The sequence below is a fragment of the Petaurus breviceps genome, unplaced genomic scaffold (genome assembly GCF_028583685.1).
Source record: "Petaurus breviceps papuanus isolate PSGF00001 unplaced genomic scaffold, PetGlider_PUasm1.0 90734, whole genome shotgun sequence".
In the NCBI taxonomy this organism is placed as follows: Eukaryota; Metazoa; Chordata; class Mammalia; order Diprotodontia; family Petauridae; genus Petaurus; species Petaurus breviceps.
The window spans coordinates 1,322,402-1,343,634 of record NW_027187327.1 but is presented as its reverse complement, the minus strand read 5'-3'; the positions used below and the strand labels follow the sequence as shown (position 1 = coordinate 1,343,634).

Genomic DNA, 21,233 nt, shown 5'->3' with positions numbered 1-21,233 from the left:
GGCGTGCGTTTCACTGGGGGGGGGGGGACGGTGCATACAGAGGGTACCGTAATGTAGCGCAGGGGATCACCTTCACTACAGTAGCAATCTCAATAGAGCTTATTTTTGGGGGAGGGCTTATTTTAGATGAATCTTACACAGTAAGGGGAGGGCTTATCTTCGGGATAGGTCTTATTATTGGGGAAACATGGTAGTGATGACAAAATGAAAAATGGGCAGGGGAAAACCTAAAAAGATGGATAATTTTTGTCCTCAGCTTTTATTAGAGTATATGCTTCTTTCAGAATTTAATGTTTTAGATGACTTTAAAGATGTGCTTTCTTTTATTTATTCTTTTGTGATGTTTTTCTTCTACCATAGACATTGAATACAAACATTACAGCATATGAAGAATATATAATATATATTACATAGACAGATAAAGATATAAAATATATAAAGAAAATTATCTATCAATCTGTCTATCTAGATAATCTAACAAGATATTCACAAAATTGTTGTCCTTGTTTGTTTCTCCCAAACTTAATTTTGGCTTATCTTAATTTTACAGGTGAGGGAATTGAGGCAGAGAGAGGTTAAGTGACTTGCCCAAGGTCACACAGTCAGTAAGTGTCTGAGGCCACATTTGACATCTTCTCTTCTTGAATCCAGGCCAATGGTTCTATCTACTGCACTACCTAGCTACTTCTGTATATCTCTCCCTAAACCATTGCTCTATTTTGCTGATTCTAGTTATTTTTTTATTGGCCTGCTTTCTGAACTTGATCAATATTCTAAAATAAAAGCACTCCCATACCCTCATATGCTTGAGGTGTGTAGTCAGTATTCCTTTGAATGAGATTCCAGGTAAGCAAAAGCTAAAGGATAGCTCTCTTGCTTCCAACCCATTCTAATAGTCATTTCTACAATCCACAGCCCTTCATACCTGAAGTATTGCAAAAGCCAATTAATCAACTTTTCCTATCCCCTTTCCAGACTAGCCTTCCCACTGCAGAAAGAATCCATTATCTGTTTGTACAATAATGTCTCATCAGGAGTCTATAATAGCTCCCAAGTGCACTCCAATTCAAATGAACCCACCTAATCAGTACTGCTGACTCTTCACTTGTTGATACCCACCTTATCTAACTTCCAGGCTCTCCGCCTCTCACCCCTTTATATTTTATGTTCCAGTCATGCATGAAAGCCATTTACCACACCTGATTTCCTTGCATCCATTTTTAACCCATTGCCCATCCCATTCCTCCCTGATGCCACATCCTTTCCGCTCCCTTAATACCAAACTTCATGTCCTTGTTTCCAAAATTACTTGAGACTTACCTTATTCGTGAAAGTATTCCTCAGCAACCCAAATAATAGTTCAATCACTACCATTATCCTGCCAACTCCCTTTGAATAGTATGGAGTTCTCAGCAGTGAGCAGTCAGTCAAAAGTATTTATGATTTCATTATCTTTGTTTTAACTTAGTTTGTACCCAATTAAATTGTAAGTTTTTCCAGGGCAAGAATTGGGACTTCTTTTTCTTCTATGGATCCCTTTGGCTTTAGAGATGGAGTGGGGCATTCCAGACCTGCTGTTGGCTAACTAGTGTCTCTTTAGAAATCCAAGCACCCCTCATAGCAGGGTTAGCTAGCTCCACAGAACAGCAAGACATTGGTTTAGTAGCCTATGAGGGAAGCATTTTTATAATAACAACTATAATAATCAATCATTATGAATAATAATAGCTGACATCCAAAGAAGGCTTTAAAGATGTCAAAGGACTTTACATGCCTTATCTCATTTACCCTCATAACAACCCTGTGATGTGGGTATTTTTCTTATCCCAGTTTTCTGAGGCACAGAAAACATAAATGCCTTTCCTAGTTTCACAGCTAGTAAATATCAGTGATGGTATTGTAATGCTAAGAAAACCTTTCCCATCGCCAGATCCAACACCAACCAATAGGCCATGCTGCTTTCTCATACTTTTCTGTGGGCAAAGGGGCAGGAAAACTATGATTCAACAGACCTGGACACTCTAACCTGGAAAAATCGTCTTTGTGGGGTTAGTCTTACCTGCCACGTGCTCCTTTTTCAAAAGGCAGGTACAAAAAGTACCATGAATTATTTATCTGATTGTGGACTATCCTTCACATACAAAGATGCTACTGCTCAGCACCAAGTGGATAGAGTCGTCAGAGAGAACTAAATGCAAATCCAGCCTCAGACATTTACTAGACGTGTAACTGCACAAGTCACAAAGCCTTTGTCTGCCTCGGTTTTTTAACTGTAAAACAAGAATAATAATTCCAAGAATAATAACACCTCCCAGGATTTTTGTGAGGATCAAATAATAAAATACTTGTAAAGGCTCAGCACATTTCCTTACACATAGTAGGTGCTTCACAAATGCTTGTTCCTTCTCTCTTATCAATTAGGCAGGTTGTGGTTTGTCCTTCATTCTCAAAAAGGACCATGACAACAGGGAGATGATGACATGACTGTGCACAGATAGATGCATTTTTTCTTAGCAATATTTCTCTAAGGTTTCCTCTCTAAAGCTGCCTTTCATTTACTCTGTATTTATATCATCTGTACCAATTATTTATATGCTGTCTAACTCCCTAGTATGTAAGCTAGTTGAGGACAGAGACCATCTTCACTTTTTCTTTGAATCTTCAATGCTTAGCACAGTGTCCAGCAAATTGTGAATGCTTAATAAATACTTTTTGATTCATTAATTGACACATGTATATCCATTTACTTTCCTAGTCCCCATCTCTCATGATCAAGGGCATGCCATGACAGAATGGTTGGATATGGCTAAGGATACATAGACCATTAGAATAGAGTGAAACTCAACTGACCTCAAACCAGGGTTCAAGTTTGTGACATTGGGCTCATTACCATTGAACCAGATGCACACCTGCAAATCTCAGAGGGCTTTATAATTGTAACACATACACCCATATTTTCTCAGAGGTGGTCATTATGTACACAGATTAAATGAATCCCTAGTTATTAGATGCTTTGAGCTAAGAGGACACCATTAAGTCTAAATAAGGCACAGAAGCAACCACATGCAAAACAAATAGTTAAGTGATTAACCCAGCAAGACCAGAAGAAGTTTTCTAGAAGGAAAAGAAAAAAGATGTGGAGGCCCACAGAGATAGCAAAAAACGTAGGCAATAATGAAAACATTTATTGGGAGGAGAGGAGCTAAAAGATAATCATGTGGATAGATATCTCATAAGCCATTACAAAGAGATGAGTGATATTTACTGGGATTCTGTGGGTTGAGTTGTTGGGAAAACAAAACAAAACAAAATTACCAAATAGTATTCTGATGATGGTAAAAAGTGGTATATAATCCACCTCCCATGAAACTAGTCACTTTTTCGGCTTGATAATTATAGCTCTTATTTCAAGGCAGCTGAAATAATACTCAAGTAGAGATCTTGCAGCCAAATCATATTAATAAATAATTTTCCTCTTAAACAAGTTGACTCCAGTTGGCACTTGACAACTTTTGTTCAATATACACTGCCTTTCAGAGTCCCATGAGTGTTTTTATAATAAGTAATAAAAAAAGGAAGAGAATATAGTCTAGACTGGAAGCCAGGAATCCTGTGTTTTCCTGGTTCCTCGGCAAACTCTCTGTGTGACCAGAACAGATTGGAATGATGTCATCTGCCTCAGATGTAAAGTGAAGACATAATCTTAGTTGGGGAAATGTTTGAAGATCCTAAAATAAATGGTATTATCTACAATGGTGGGGGGGGGAGTGGTCTATGAAAGACTTAATAAAAGGATTTATTCTATAAAGTTTGGATTCAGTCAAAGGGCCACACTTGAGGACCTAGAAGGTCACATTTGGCCTCAAGGCCTCAGGATCCCCATCCTTGGATACCATTAAGTGGCACCCAACACAATTACTGATGGGTGGCATTCCACTATTTCCTATCATATTTACCCTATACTTTATTTCTTCTCTTATTCTTTCTCATTCCTTTCTCCCCCCTTCCCTGCTTCCTTTTTTTTGTTTGTTTTGCTTTTCCTTTTTTTTTCTTTTCTCCTTGCCTATGTCTTAGGTTTAGCAATCCCTATGGTTTTACTGGTGTCCTTCTTGGCTAATGAGGTTGTTCATCAGAGTTGTAACTAGGACAGAGCAATGAAAGATTTGTCTGAAGAATCCTGAAATTTAGAGGGCAGTGTTTTTAATGGACTTGTGACAATAGCCAACTTCCTTCTTCAAGAGCTTAGGTACAGGACCTAAGAGATGATATACAAGAGGGTGATGGTAGGAAGGGTATGACCCCAGCACTGCCTCTCCACATGTCCTCACTCACATTCCTTTGATACCCACGCTAACACTCCTAGCTATTCAGGCTAATGTATTTTGCTTACCATGCTTCCAGCCCTGTGTCCCTACCAGGATCTGAAAAAGTCAGAGCCAGGCATCTCCATTTCCCTCAGATAATACTCTGAGAAAGTCCCATGCAAGTAGAATTCAAGTAAGGACATTGGAAATATGCATAATTATATATATATATATATGTATATGTCTTTAAATCTCTAGGCTAGTCACCCATTGTGTGCCTACACATGGAAGTGGGGTAGGGAAAGTGTAGGCCTTGTCAACAAGTGATAGACTGTTGCTCTGTACTTTCCCCTTCTCTATGGGTTTCAGTGAGGCATGAGAGGCTATGACCAGAGAACTTTCTTAGCAAGGCTCAATAGTTAAAATCAAAAGCTACCACATGGTCCCCACTGTTAAGTTCTTCTCTATCCTTTCTCTTGGCCTAGTACCAGTGTCTTCCCCACCTCCCCCTGGCTGTCTCCCATGCATAAGGACACATAAACTATTTCTAGTACCAGGCAGAAACATTTTTAGATGTAGCTTTGATGCCAATTCTTAATATATAGGCAGTATTTGGGGGATACAGAGTTGTAATTTATTAAGTCAAACATTTATTATTGGCTTACTATGTGCCAGGCACTGTGCTGAATTTAGGAATAACAAATAGAATTTTTAAAAGTCCCTTCCTTTAAGGCATTTACATTCTGATAAGGGTAGACAACATATAAAAGTTTTATGAAAGGGGGAAGATGGGAAGTAAGGGGAGTGGGAAAAAGCATTTAGATAGTCCTTATTTTCCAGGTACTGTACTAAGCAAGAAGGGAATAATCATTTATATAATGGTTCCAGGCACTGTGCTAAATACAAATATTACAAATATGATCTCATTTGATCCTCATAACAACCCTAAGCATAAGGTGCTGTCATTGTCCTCATTTTACAGATGAGGGAACTGAGACAAACAGAGGTTAAGTGATTTGCCTAGAATCACAAGGTTGGTTAAATGTCTGAGTCTGGATGTGAACTCAAGTCTTCCTGACTGCAGGCTCACAATTCTATCCATTACACCACCTAATTGCCTTTAGGAAAGGAAGGGAGAAGGTACCAACATGGAAATATGATGGGAAAAAAGGTCTAAAGACTTTTTTTTTTCCACTCAGGAATATATCCTGGAAAGAAATGAAGGAATAAATGTGACTGAAATGGGCCCTTAGTTAAAATGGAGGTTCCAGGAGGAACTGGCCAGTCAGAGGGAGGGGTCACAAGGGTGAAACAATCTTACACGGTGAAAAGGCTATTGGATTATGGAGGTGAAGGCATATACAAAGAAAGGTAAGACCTCACCAAATATGACTATTCTAAACATATACCTCTCTAGTCTTCTGCTAAGAATTCTACCATTGGTGTTATCCAGATAACCACAATTATATCCCATTCTCTATGCCACAAATTTTCCAAAGTATAAGCAATAGAATGCTTTTGAAAAAAGTATTGTTTACATTGTATGAAATTGCTATATGCTTATATCTCACCATTCAACCTAGAGTTCTGTTTTGGCAAAGAAATACAAGAGGAGATATGAATGGGAATCATTTGACCATGATGAATTAATCTGGACCCAGATTTCACAGGCTTTAGGGAACTTGCATTGTTTGCATAATCATCTTCCCGGAATCTTTCACAGGAGCTAAGGACCCTCCATTTCACAGAGACTGAGTCAAGATGAGAGCACTTGTTATAAGGAGGAAACTCCAGACAACATCAGCCCTATGTTTAGTGAGGTGGGGGTAAAGGATAGTTCAGCAGACTTGTTGAAAGAGGGTGGATCATATTTGTAACAGGATGCAGAGGCTAATGTTCAACAGTGGTTTGTTGGTGTAAACAAGTGGATAATTTTCCATGCTTCTCCACTTGTAGTGATTGATGCACTGACAAAGGCCTCCAGATTCCATCTTTTAGTCATGGTCTTTGCATGCAGATGAGCTCATCCATTGATGGGACCAATCAAGCACACCAAACCACCATCCAATCTGCTCTTTGGATGACGTATTTTAATTTTTGAGACTTAAGTATTAAAATGTGCTCACAATGCCCTCGGGGACTAAACTATTTTAAATCCGAATCTATTCTCACCAACACCAACCATAAATTTGTTGTGAGTCATCTTTAGGACACATGGTATTCAGCAAATTTGCCATTCTTTGAAAAGAGACTCAAAAAAGCTCTTCTCCAGCTCCAAGGATTTTCTCTCTCATGCCTAGCAGGGTAACCTACACATAGTATGTGTTTAATATTTAATCAGCTTGTGATGCTGTATTTCTTAATGTGGCATTTCTACTATTTGAAATTTGAGACTAAGAATATGAAAAGCAAAGAGAAGCAGGAGATCTTCCTGGAAAGATTGTTAAATGTGAAAAAAAGGAACCTAGCAAATGTTTCACATATAATAGGACCTAATATTTCCTTAGTCTACAATATTTATCATTCAACTTTTCAGTTTACTCTTTCATTCCACACATATTTACTAATCAATTGCCTACTTTGGGACAGGTACTGAGGATTCAGAGTCCAAATTTAAAAAAAAAATCCATTCCCTAAAAGCAATTAAAGTTTTATTGGGGGTGGAGGAGGAAGGGAACAAATATAAATAAGTAAATGAAAACACGAATAAAGTAAATACTAAGTGATTTCTACAGGGAGTGGGGGGGGAGAAGTGTAGGGGATAGGAGATCAGCAACTAAAAGCTTTTATGACTCTTTAGGTTTCACAACTCAACTTTTAACTATTTAGGGCAGTGTTTCTTAACTTTTTTTAAGTCATAGATTCCTTTGGACATCTGGTAAAGCCTATGGACCCCTTCTCAGAAAAATGTATTTAAATACACAAAATACACAGAATTTCAAAGAAACCAATTATATTCAAATAAAATGATTATTATTTTTTAAACCAGTTCATAGACTCCAGGTTAAGAACCCCTGAGGAAGTGGGATTGATCAAAGCTATTCAGGATTTCTTATGGTTTCCATTTTAATGCAGAAATGTCCATCAGAGCAGACTTCTGAAATGAAGGAAACTAGTGTTTCCCAAGGAAAATACAATAACACAATTCCAATGTTGACTCCACCCAATTCCAGTTCTAAATCCAAATTCAACATTTGGTCAACTTTAAAATGTTGATGGCAGGCCCATTTGCAGTCACTTGCTCTGGAGAACTGCATTTACAGAGCAAAGTATGATCCTTAGACTATTAATTAAAACAAAACAAAGCAAAAATGCCCCTAGAAACAATCTCACTCATTACTGCCTTAAAAGTAAATAAATAAGGTAGACAATTAATCTACTCCATCCCATCCCCCTTTTTATCCAAGACCACATTTACATCATCTTGCAATAAAGGACAACTTATTTGGGGATCAAAACCTTTCATCTTCTTTAACAGTATGGAATACAACTTTCTGCAAAAAATGAACTTCTGGATGTTTCAAAGCTAAGACTCTCACCCATCTACTTCTTAACCTCCTATATGTCTTTGTGTGTGTGTGTGTGTGTGTGTGTGTGTGTGTGTGTGTGCATGTGTGTATGTAAGTACCTAATAAATAATTTTGAAACATTAAATTTTTGGTAGTATATTTTTACAATGTTATATCAGACATCCACTACTACTATTAATTATATTATTTTTCATTAGTGTGGGGAACTACCAGTATCCAAAGTTTCCACTGGTACAAATTAGCAATTGGTCTGTAACACTTATTCTTAGAAAGTTACTTGGGTTGCTGAGGGACTAAATGATTTGTCCATGTCACACCAATACTCTATGTATCCAGGGCAGGACTTGAACTTAGGGTTTCCTAACTCTAAAGCCAGGCTGCTATCCACGCCACCATATTGCCTTTTGGGAATACCTGGCAGCAAGGTGGTACCGAAGGTAGAGGAGTAGTCCTAGAATCAAGAGGACCTGAGTTCAAATCCAACCTCAGAAACTTACTAGCTATGTGACCTTGGACAAGTTGCTTGACCCTGTTTGCCTCAATTTCCTCATCTTTAAAATGAAGACACATTGGAGAAGGAAATGGCAAACCAGTCCAATAGCTTTACCAAGAAAATTCCAAATGGGATCACAAAGAGTTGGACATGACTGATCAACAATAATAACATCAGAACTTTAATTTTCAAACTGCATTCAAAGAGGAAAAAGAAGTTATAGCTGAAAAGCCAAATTGCGCTGATGATAGCAAATATCTTCATTTATAGATCTAAAATAATATGAATAAAGGTGTTCAGTCATTTGAAGGACTGACGTGTAGCTTTATTCTGCTTGGCCCCAGAGAGCAGAAGTAGGAACAGTAGGTAGGAGTTAGGTGAATTTAGAGGGAAATTAGACTAAATGTCAAGGGGAAAAAACCCCTCCTAACAATTATAGCTATTCAAAAGTGGAATGGATTGCTTCCAGGGATAGTGGGTGGTTGCTCCTGGGATAACTTCAGGCAGATATTAGACAGTCTTTTGCAGGGTATGTTCTAGTAGGAGATCCTTTCCTATTTGGTTTGGAAAATACAGCAGGTCCCTTCCAGTTCTTAAATTCTGTGATTCCATGAAGGAAATGTAGCACTCATTTGCTCATAGAAGGCTTCACTCTGCAATATAAAGTGGTATTTGAAGAATCTGACATCATTTTTTTCAATTAAGAGGCTGTCAGGGCCAAAAAAGTGGTACCTCCTCCCAGACTACAGGCAGCTTCAAAGAGTTGATTGACATAGAGGGAAAGAGCCTGCAAGAGCAAGGAATACCATCAAACCTTTGTTCAATTTGAGTCAAAGCACACAGGAAGGACCGCAGAGAATGAAATCCAGACTGTTTGAGCCCTTTTATTTTATTTTAAAGAATTACTTGGACATGCCACTCATTATATTAGAGGTGCTGTCAAGTCTCCAGAGAGGCATGAGGTGTTCCATGAATCTCTATCCACAGGGCTTAGATTTGCTTACAGACAGAGACAAGGCAGAGGCAACCTTAAGCAAAACTGTGAAGTCTTGGCTTCAATGCCTCCTAATCACCTTTCCAGGGCAGCTGGGTGGCTAATAGAGTGCCAGGCCTGGAGTCAGGAAGACTCATCTTCCTGAGTTTAAATCTGGCATCAGACACTTACTGGCTGTGTGACTATGGGCAAGTCATTTAACTCTGCCTCAGTTTCCTCATTTGTAAAATGAGCTGGAGAAGGAAATGGCAAACCACTCCAATATGTTTGCCAAGAAAGCCACAAATGGGTTCACAAAGTGTCAGATGTGACTGAACAGCAGCAAAGTCTCCTTTTCCCACTTTATGGTTCATTTCTTCCTCAGAACTTTGTTACCCTGGATCAGTTAGTCCCATACAGGTCTCTAGTACCCTAGTCCCATAGAGGTCTCTCCTCCCCAAGCAGTCAGCAGATCCTCTAACCTTGAATGTTATTATTGTTATAAGGCATAATAGTAACAACTATAATTTACATATGGACACCATGTTTAGAGTTTGAAAAATGCAAGGCATGTTATCTTGGTTGCTATGGAGAAGGTGCTGGATTTGGACTGAAAGAACTCAGTAAAGTCAGTTTAATAGCATTTATCAAGTGTCTACTATGTACCAGGAACTGTGCTAAATGCTGAAGATTGGGGGGAGGGAGGGGGGAAACAAAAACAACAAAAGGAAAACAAAGTCCCTACCCTCAAGGAATTTACCTTCTAATGGGGAGATAACTTGTAAACAACTATGTGCATACACAAAATAAACAGAATAGACATAAAATTCAAATTGCACCTCTGTCACCTGCCCAACTGTGGGCAATTTATTCCTCTCTCTCAGCTTTATTTTCTTGTTCTGTTCAATAATAACAGCTAACATTTATATAGCACTTACTATGCGCCAAACACTATGCTAAGGACTTTATAATTATCCCTTTATTTGATCCTCACAACAAACCCTATGAGGTAGGTACAGTTATTATTCCCATTTTACAGATAAGCAAACTGAGGCAAATGAAGGTCAGGTTTTCCTGACCTCAGGCTCAGTGCTTTATCAATTGTACCATCTAGCTGCCATTGAATGAGGGTAGACTAACTCTAAAGGAGCTTCTTGCTCCAAATCTATGACCCACTCCTCTGACCCCTGTGAGGATTACAAAGAGAGTTTCAGTGGACAAGGACCCTGGTCTTGAAATCTGAAGACCTGAATTCAAATGTGAATTTTGTCATTTACTAGAAGTATGGAAGGAGGGAGGAGGGGAAAAGAGAGGAAGAAGAGAGGGAGGAGAGGGAGAAGAGGAAGAGAAGCTGAAGACAAATCACTTAACTTCTGAAAGCCTTGATATCCTTATCTACAAAATACACTTTGTAAGCCTTTAAGTACTGTATCAATATTAGTTATTCTTACTATGTTTGTTGAAATCAGTGACCAGGTGCTAATTCCTTGTGGACCCCTTCAGTGCTCAACTTTATATGTAGGGTTCAAAACTTTTACTAAATGAATAGACTTTCTGACAAATCTGAATTTAGCAGTCCTTTACACCTACCCCCTCAAAAATGTTTTCTGCTGCCTAAAGTGACACCAAGTAATCTGAAAATTAATCCTTGTTTAGACAACTCAACAAACATTTTTCAAAAGCCTGAAGCAGTTAATGGGTCTTGATGTGCTAATGAGGAAAAAGTTAATCTCCCTCACTTCTCAAATGGCAGGTAATAATAGGAGCTTTAAGTATTGCAAAATGTTATACAAATATTATGTCATTTTATTCTCAAACAACCTGGGAAGAGGTGCTATTATTATTTCCATTTTATAGATGAGGAAACTGAGTTTAATTGATTTTGCCCAGAAACACATAGTTAGTAAATGACTCCAATGAGATTTGGACTCAGGCTTCCTAGGTTCTAGGTCCAGGGCTCTAGCCACTGTGCCTCTATCCACTTTTGGTAGGAATTGTAGTAAATGTTCCTTGAACTGTCCTACCAGAGACAGAGTTCTTGTTCCAGGACGCCAATGGTGGGCATGGCAGATGAGGATAGGGTCGTTTCTAGCACACTGGGACAGTGTTAGTCTTCAGATCCTATCATGCAGATGGCTGCCTTTTTCTGTCTCTATATGTGGTTAACCTTGGTTCTCAGTTAAAGAACACTGAAAACTGGAATGGGACATAGATTCCCGACAAAATTCTAAAACTGTCTCAGTTTGTGAGCACTTTGAAAAAGAAAACATTGATCAGGAAGAGCAAGCATAGATACATTACATCCTAGATCAAGGTCGTTTTCTTTTGTGAGTCAGTTTCTAGAGCGCTATTGTGCTGCAGGAGTCATAGCATTGGGCTTTCTGTAGGTCTTTCTACTGTGAGGTTGAATTCCAGGTCTGCTACTTACTGTCTAACCTCAGATAAATAATAAAACTTTTTCCTTATCTGTAAAGTGAGGGAGTTGGGCTAGACTAGAAGATCTCTGAGACTGCTTCCTGCTTTAAATCTAGAATCTGATAAACTAGGACAAGTTTTCTTTTCATAAGACAATAGCATTGTCTGAAAATGGAATGAACTATCCTTTGCTAGGAAGTGAATCTTTTATCATTGGAGGTATTTGAACAGAAGATGGATGAATAATCATTTGTTAGGGATGTTATAGAAAGGGTCCATGCTTCAGTTAGTCAATCAACAAATATTTATTGTCGTTTAGTTGGTTTCACTTGCATTCCACACTTTGTGACCCCTTTGGGGGTTTTTCTTGGCAAAGATACTGAAGTGATTTGCCATTTCCTTCTCCAGCTCATTTTACAGATGAGGAAACAGAGGCAAACAGGGTTAAATGATTTGCCCAGAATCACATAGCTAGTAAGTTACTGAGGCTAGATTTGAACTCAGGTCTTCCTGACTCCAGACCCTGAACTGCCCAAGCATTTATTAATACCCTACTATGTGCCTGGAACAAACACTAGAAAAACAAACTAGAGTTATCCAAAATTGTTATTATTATTGCTGTTTGCCCTTCATTCTCAAAGAGGACCATGGGATCAGAAAGGTGATGCCATGACTTGCAAGTGGACTGGATTTAAGTGAGGAAGGACTGCACAAAGTCACCAGTCTCACTTTCTCCTCTGGAGCCATCTGGGTCCAGTGGAAAGATATAGATCAGGATGCCTGGTGAAGACCCTAGATTCAGTGGGAGACCTTGCCCTTTTTAAGCTAAAGTCTTTCTAAGGTCTCTGTTTGACTGAGGCAATGACCATGCAGTGATTTAGGCTAGGCAAGGAACCAGGCAAAGAATGGTCTCTTCTACCTAGTTTAAAAAAAAAAATCAACATGGGAGGGTAAGAACCTCAGGCTTTCTAGCCAAAACAATAGCAGTTGCTATCTATATTCAATCTGAGCCATCAGGGCCCAAACAAACCAGAGTTATACAAAGTTGAATTAGACTAAAAGACTTCCTACTCCAAAAAACTGGCAGTCTGTGTTTCTACAAATTAAAATATAAAATCTTGTAACCTCCAATAAGTGATCCTAGTTCTGCCCTCTAAAGTTACATAGAAACTGAGACAGTGCAGGGAGGAAGGAGGATTATGTCTCCCACAAGTTGGGGAAATGAGTATGTTTGCATATTTTTGATTATATCTTTTGAAGTAAATTTTCCTTTATAAAAGTTCAACCTATGTTAACTGTATGTCACTAGATTTATATTTGTTTCCCTATTGGTTCCTCTATTAGATTGTAAGGTCCTTGAAGTAAGGGACTGTCTTTTCCCTCTTTTGTATTATAAACTTAGCACACTGTCTGGAACATAGTAGGTGCTTAATAAATGTTTGTTGATTGAATATTGAATAAACTGAATCCATTCTTTTTCTAAACATTAACAAACCACCCATTTGATAATCTCTACTGGGACTTTTAATTTTATTTTATTTTTAAACCTGTGATATCTAACAGTGGTGTGTGAGCTCATCTTCTCTTTTGGAAAATCAGTAAGGTATTTACCCATCTTTAGGCCTCTGGTACCTCTTCTACTCTCCACCATTCTTCAAGGATCCACAACACAAGTTCAATGATCAGAGCTGAAATTCCTTTCAGTACCCAAGGGATGTTATTAATTTGGAATAAGACATTTAAACTTAACTAGAATTGCCAAGTAAGCCTCACCTATTTTGGGCTCCACTTCCTTCTTAGTCATGTTTTTTCCTAGCCTTTCTATCACAGAGATCATTCTCCTTGGCAGAGAAGACAAGTAAAATAGAAGTTAAGTGGCTTTACCAATTCTCTGTCTTTCCTTACCATTACATGATCTGTAGCAAGAACTGGTTCCAAACCTTTCTTTATTCCTCTTTCACCAAGTATATCTAAAAATCAAATCTTCAATGACCTTTTCTGTTGTCCTCAGAACTAAATCACAAGAATGCTGTTTCCGATAACTTTATCAGAACTAGAATAGACTGCCTGACAAAACAATAAGTTCTCCATCTTTAAAAGAAATCCATTCAGAATTATTGGGGAGAAACAATGGGCTAGGGATAAAAGCAAATCTAGATTCAAGTTTTAGCTTTGGGTCTTATTAGTTACCAAACTTAGACAAATCATTTAATAAAATTTCTAAGCCTCAGTCTCTTGATTTGTGAAAGGGGTATAATAATACTAGCACTGCCCATATTGCTCCTAGTTTTTGTGGGGAAAGCACTTTTAGAAAAGGATGAGTTATTATTATTCATGCAAAGAGTAGGCCCCAAGATGATCGAATCATAGATTTAAAACTGGATTGGACCTCAAAGATCATCTGGTCCAACCTCTTCATGTTATAGATGAGGAAGTGGGCCCAGAGAGGTTAAATGGATAGTATGATGGACTTGGAGGCAAGATGAGTTGAATGTGAATCCTAATTCACATACTTACTAATTGTGTGACTGTAGGCAAGTCACTTAACCTTCATCTGCTTGAACTTTCTCATCTGTAAAATGAGAATAATAAAAGAACCTACCTCTCAAGATTGGTGCAGTCAAGTGGCACAATGGCTAGAGCACTGGGCTGGGAGTCTGGAAGATTTATCTTCCTGAGTTTGAATCCAGCCTCAGATACTATAATGCTAATGGGAATTTAAAGATCTTCCCTTCCCCTTAATAAGCCTTGGGGAATTTGAAGTCCTTCCCTGCTTTGAAAATAAACTCTGCCCCCTAATAGGTTGAATGTAATCACATGGAGCCTGTGGTGGCAGGAGTTTGCTGAAGGGTGAAGCAGAGCCCACAGGAAGCTGGGAGTCAGAGCCAGAGACACAGTGGGAGAGAGAGGACACTCAGGCAAGGAGTCAGTCAGATTTGTGAGTAAATATTGATCTTAAATTGGTTTGTGGGAAGGCTAAAGGATGCTGTGGATTTCTCTGTTATGCCTTATTAACTTCTTTGCTACTATGATGGAATCAGCTTACTGGTTTTGGAATTTGGCTTTCTGGTGTTTGAATAAATGTTTTGCTTCTATCTTCTATATGGAGAGTCTGCTATATTTTGTGATTGAGCATCATGCAGGAATATTCATAGTCATGTTCTGTGCTGTAAATATTACATTGGCACTACAGATACTTACTTGTTGTGTGATCCAGGGCAAATCACTCAACCCTGATTTGTCTCAGTTTCTCATCTGTAAAATGAGCTGGAGAAGGAAATAGCAAACCACTCTGGGATCTTTGCCAAGAAAACCCCAAATGGGGTCACAAAGGAACATGACTAAAGAATGACTTAACAATAAAAACCTCTTAGGATTGTTTAAGAATAAAGTGAGATAATTTTTGGAAAGTACTTTGCAAATTTTAAAGCACTATATAAATGCTAGCCATTATTCCACCTCAAAGTCACAGTTTGTCAGAGATGCTATAAATAAAATTCCTTTACTGAATAGGAGTTTTCCTGGAAGTAACTTGATGGAGCAATGGATAGAGCTCTGACACTAGTCAGGAAAACCAGAGTTCAAATTCAGCTTCACACACTTATTATCTTTGTGATCATGGGCTATTTTCTTATCTTCTGTCCTCAGTTTCATCTTCTATGAAATGGGGATAATAACATCCTCTATTTTCCCAGCTTGATGTGAGAATCAAATGAGAAAATATTTATAAAAATGCTTAGCAAAGTGCCTGGCACATAAGATAGACAGACAGACAGACAGACAGATAGATAGATGGATAGATAAAGAAAAAGATATAGATATACACATGTATATTACATATATCATATATATACATGTATAATATGTAGCAAAAATGCTTATATAGCATTCATATAGTACCTTTTATGTGCCCCATTCTCCTTCTCCTTATAGCTCTATGATCACAAGAATAAGTGTGATCAGAAGAAACTGCAGGAAAGAGGATATTTGTACTATTGAATGACTACTTCTTTATGAAAGCTGAACCTTTGTCTTTTCTATTAGATTATAGACTCGATTGAATCCTCACATCATTTCCATCTCACCAAAGTGGCCAGCTGCCATACCCATGGCACCTACTTAAAGAGTTAATCACTATAGCTGAAGAACAGGAAACAAAGCCCAATGCAGTTTGGCCGCAGATGTGACTTCTTATTGCTTGAGCCAGAATTCACCTTATAAAACAACCATGGGCATATACAAAGGAAAAGAAGGGAAAAAATGCATGGTGTGACAAGAGAAGATAAGGTTAAGTACATACAAGCAGCTTCTATTTTGAGACACTTGTATAATACACCAGAATTCTTTTCTTTTACAGAACTTTTTCCACCTAACTAAATATTCCCCTCTGGGCAAAATCAACAATATTATGAAGTAAAACTCCAATGAAAATACTTTCTCCATCCCCAGGCAACCTTGTTCCCTGTAGCGAAGGCAAATGGATCTTGTGAAGAGTTGTGACTAAGAATATTTCAAACTGAATCCAAGAGAATTTGAAAGTAGAGGGAGATGGTGTCAGTGGGTCCTGATCAGGAGTGGAGTCTTCAGTATCTAGGAAGCACAGTACAAAGAATGTTAGACTTAGAATTAGGAAGACAAGTTCAAATCCTAACTCATTTATTTAATAACTGTTGCATGAATGTGGACAAGTCTCTTAACTTCTCTCAGTCTCAGTTTCCTTATCTGCAAAATGGGGAAGAGTACTTACCTCCCAGGTTGTGGTGAGGATTAAATAAGGTAATATATGTAAAGCACACTGATGAGTTATGTATCTAGAATGTGGTTACTACCTCCCTATAGGGCCCACTATCAATTACCTTCAATCCCCTTCATAACCAAGGTTATCAAAATTTTTCTTTCCACTTACATATCACTTCATTTCAATTTTTGACATTGTTTCATTTAACCAATTAACATTAATGAACTTTTACAAAGGTATACTTACTAAGAAAATACAGCAAAAACAGAAATACAAATCCTTTCCCAGAGTGGGGGCAACCTTTTGATCCAGTAATACCACTTCTAGGTCTGTATCCCAAAGAGTTCATAAAAATGGGAAAAGGATCCACATGTACAAAAATATTAATAGTAGCTCTTTTTGTGGTGGCCAAGAACTGGAAATTGAGGGGATGCCCATCAATTGATGAATGACTTAAAAAGTTGTGGTATATGAATGTAACAGAATACTATTGTTCCATAAGAAATGATGAACAGGCAGTCTTCAGATAAACCTGGAAAGACTTTACATGAACTGATGCTGAGTGAAGTGAGCAAAACCAGAAAAACATTATACATAGTAACAGCAACATTGTTAGATGACCAACTTTAATAGACTTAGCTCTTCTCAGTAACACAATGATCTAAGACTATTCCAAAAGACTAATGATGGAAAATCCTGTCCACGTCCAGAGAAAGAACTATAAAATCTGAATGCAGATCTAATCATACTATTTTTCCTTTATTTCTCCTTTCTCATGGTTTTTCCCATTGGTTCTAATTCTTCCTCATAACATGACTAATGTGGAAATATTTTAATATGATTGTCATGTATGGCCTATATCAGATTACACACCATCTTGGGGGAGGGGGAGAGTAAGGAGGGAGAGAACATTTAAAATTTTAAATCTTATGAAAGTGAATGTTTGAAACTAAAACTAAATATTTTAAAAAGAAAAAAAATAGAATGGGGGTGGGGGAGTAAACTCTCTCACAAACATATATAGAATCCAGGGGACAGTGCAGTGGGCTCAAATTTAGTGAACCTAGGAGGCAAATGAGCGCTTAGTGGCTAGAAGTACTTTTCTCCCTTTCATGGGAAGTTCCCATTATGTATGGTGTACTTTTTTTTGCTGGATTCTTAGTAAAGCTGGGAATCTCTATCGAGTCTATCCTGGCATCCCAGTGCAGACACTGCTATCAGTTTATCAGTTAGATTGCTAGAAGGAATACTGAGGGGAAAATAGGAAAGCCCAAATTCTAGACCAGTGGTTTCAAACTCAAATAGAAATGGATCCCTGTAGAAGAATATTGACTTTAAAAGACACAAATTGATGTTATCTATGTTGTATTGTGTTTTTATTTATTTAATTAAACATTTCCCAATTGCATTTTAATCTGGTTTGGATTTGGGAATTTGGGTAGGAGTTGGACATTCTACTCCAGACCTTTTAAAATTTTTGAGGTATTCCCTCTGGACAAAAGAGAGGAGGTAGAATAAAAAGACCAAAGCTAAGGCTCTCTTTCCCCTCTTAAGAGGTTTGTAGTTAGTGATTTTTGCTAGAACAGGTCACATTAGTTTCAAACTCCAGAATAACAATCTTGATCCTAAACTAGCTTTCCTATCCGAATCTACTCACACTTAATCTAAATCCTATAATTTATTGAACTAAAGCCTATGATTGAGATGGATTTTTTTTCTCCTTCATATCAGAAAATTTTTTCATTTACCTTAAATAGGGTGGGGCAATTTCATTTATTTACTTAATCAACCCCACCCTTGCAAGGTGTTCAGTCTTGACACTGTCCACTGGAATGGTTTGCCATTTCCTTTTCTAGTGTATTAAGGCAAACAGAGGTTGGGTGATTTTCCCAGGGTCACAAAGCTAGTAGGTATTTGAGGCTAGATTTAAACTCAGGTCTTCCTGACTCCAGGCCCAGTGCTCTATCTACTTAGCCACTTACCTAACTCTCTGGAACAACAATTTTGGGCTAAGTTGCCCACCTTTTTGCTGTCTTGAGGCCTTGGATCATTCTAATTCAAAGGACCTGAAATCAATTTTCTCATTTATAAAATAGGAGGGAGAGGAGAAATTGAAATAATTTATCTCTCAGTTCTCTTCTAGCTCAGTTTCCTATTTATCTCCATACATAGTCTGAAATATCTTCACCTTAAATGCCTTGAACTGAGCAAGTCCTGATCATGGAGAGGTGAGAGAGAGGGGAAGGGGGGGGCGGGGGGGGGGAGAGGGGGGTAAAGAGAGAGAGAGAGAGAGAGAGAGAGAGAGAGAGAGAGAGAGAGAGAGAGACAGAGACAGAGAGAGACAGAGATACAAGGCAACATTATGAAGTAGGGGTAATGTCATGAGTGGGAAGATAGAAGGATGGGCCTTAGGGCCTTAGCCTTTGTAGCCTTTCATTCAATTCTGAGACAATGGTTTTCTTCATGTCTCAAGACACAGATTCTAATTCTCTTTCCTAAGTATCAAAATCTGTACATATAACTAATAACAGCTTAAAGAATAACCTTTCTTGGAGTTGTGGGCATTATTGTAGAAACCAAAGCCTTAAAATGGAAGCCTAACTAATCTAAAAATCTGTATTTCTGTGAATGAGACTGTAGATTCCAACCAAAGAATATGGGTCACTAGAGATCAGGTGAGGGAGATTTTCTATGCATGAAAAGTATTATTAGTGCCCCTTAAATCACATACTCATTTTTGCTCTTTCTTATAAGGCTAGTTGTGTTTAAATATGTCATGCAGGATTACTGAAACCCCCTCCCCAGTCTCCTCTCTTGAGGATCTTCTGTGGAAAGTAATACCAGAGTACAATAATAGCTTATTTTTCTTAGAAATGGTTAAAGTATCATCATATCTGAGAGCCTTCTTCTCCCCTCTTCCCTATCTGCTATTATTTAAATGCTTTCTTCCTCTATCTCCTTCCCCCAATCCAGTAATCTAATCCAATAAACATATTAAGCGCCTATGTGCTAGGCACTGTGCTATGAACAATGGAAATACAATTAATAAAAAGCCCCCAGTGAACTTACAGTCTATATGGGAAGACAGTACATAGAAAGAGGCAGAAAAGAGAAGAGAGACAGTGGGACATGAGGGAATACACAGCATAGGGGGCATCTTGTTCTCCAGGCAGGAGAACAGACAGAAGGCGGGATGATCTAAGAGTCTAGTTTCTGCCCTCTATAAAGGAAGGCTTTGGTAAGAGTTGGATGTTCTTCCCTGCAGCTCTCCAAACAGAGGGGAGAAGAAGTAAAGGTGGAGAGAAGATGGAGTCAATAAAGCTGAAGTTAGCAGCTTGAACAGTTAGCTGTTTGGAAGTGATGAGCTTATTTTGGGAAGGGCATTTTGTTCAGTGCAGTTGAAACTAGTCAGGGCAGCAGCTGCAAGGTGCAGTGCACCCTTGTCTCATAGGATGAGGTGGACTTACTTCTTAAAAAGCTTAACCCTCCTCTACCTGCTCAAACAATTCCATTCCTTCTCTCCTTTATCAGATTATTCCTGCTGCCATCCCCATGCTATCATACTTCTTTCCAATCTCTCCCCGTCTAATTGTTCATTCTCTATTGCCCCAAAACATACCCACATGTCCCTCATACTGAAAAACAAAACAAAACAAAAAAACCCTTCATTTGATCTTTCCATCCATATTGTACTATATCTCTTCTGCCCTTTGTAGTGAAGCCCCTTGAATAGGTTGTATAGGCTAAGTGCCTCCACTTTCTCCCCAGTCTTTCTTTTCTTAATCTCTTACAACTTCCAAATTCATCATTCCACTGAAAAAACTCTCTATAAAATTACCAGTGATCTCTTGGTTGACAAACACAACGGCCTTTTCTAAATCCTCATTCTCTTTGATCTTTTGGCAGCTTTTGACACGCTTGAACATCCTTTTCAGCTCGATGAACTAACTCTTCCCTCTAATGGGATATTACTCTCTCCTCCTTCTCCTCCTCCCTTTCTGACCCCTCTTCCTCAGTCTTCTTTGCTGGATTCTCCTTCAGCTCATACTCTATAATGATATGTGATGAGGTGCAGGCTCTGGGAACCCCCTTGATCTCTCCTTGAGTCTTTGAGGTACAGGCTCTGGGAACCCCCTTGAACAGATTGAATCATCCCATTTGATGAGGCATTTGCATGAGGCTATAAGCCTTTTATTGTGGCTCTGCCCAAACTTTTGTTACTAGCTTGGCCCTCCATTTTCCATCTACTTCCCACCCTTGAGTCTATCAAAATATCTATACCCAAATCAACTGTTACCTGACCTCATCTGACTCCTCCTGAAGACCCTCCCCAAACTCCTCCCCTAGACCACCCCTAGATTCCTCCCACAACCTTTCTGTATATAAGACCCCATCTTGTCTCCGTGTGGTGTAAGAGTGCCATAGAATTTTCCAGTACAAGCTTTACAGATACCTAGGCTCCTTAAGAGTTTACCCAATATGGCAAATTTTGCTTTTCATTGGCTGAGAGAAGGCTTGAGTCAAATTCATTCATCAGGACCTGGCGTGTTGGTATTTTGGGGTCTTGAGCACCCCTAGCTAAAATTTCATCATTTTATGATGACCCTCTTCAATATGTACCCTTCAGGGTTCTGTCCTGGGCCCTCTTATCTCCTCCCTCTTTACAACTTCACTTGGTAATTTCATCATCTCCCAAGGATTTAATTACTATCTCTATTCTGATGATTCTCAGATCTACTTATCCTGCCTCAACTTCTCTGCAGACCTACAATTTCCCATC

At 38.5% G+C, this 21,233-nt stretch overlaps 1 protein-coding gene across 1 annotated transcript in view; it reads right to left on the bottom strand.

Moving 5' to 3' along the window:
• Positions 1-20,379, bottom strand: part of LOC138145390 (large ribosomal subunit protein uL18-like) — a 194,296-nt gene extending 173,917 nt beyond the window's left edge. Inside the window, exon 1 of the mRNA XM_069067043.1 lies at positions 20,292-20,379. Within this exon, the coding sequence (XP_068923144.1) occupies positions 20,292-20,379 (88 nt within the window). The remainder of the gene's footprint in view (positions 1-20,291) is intronic.
• Positions 20,380-21,233: the final 854 nt, after the last annotated feature.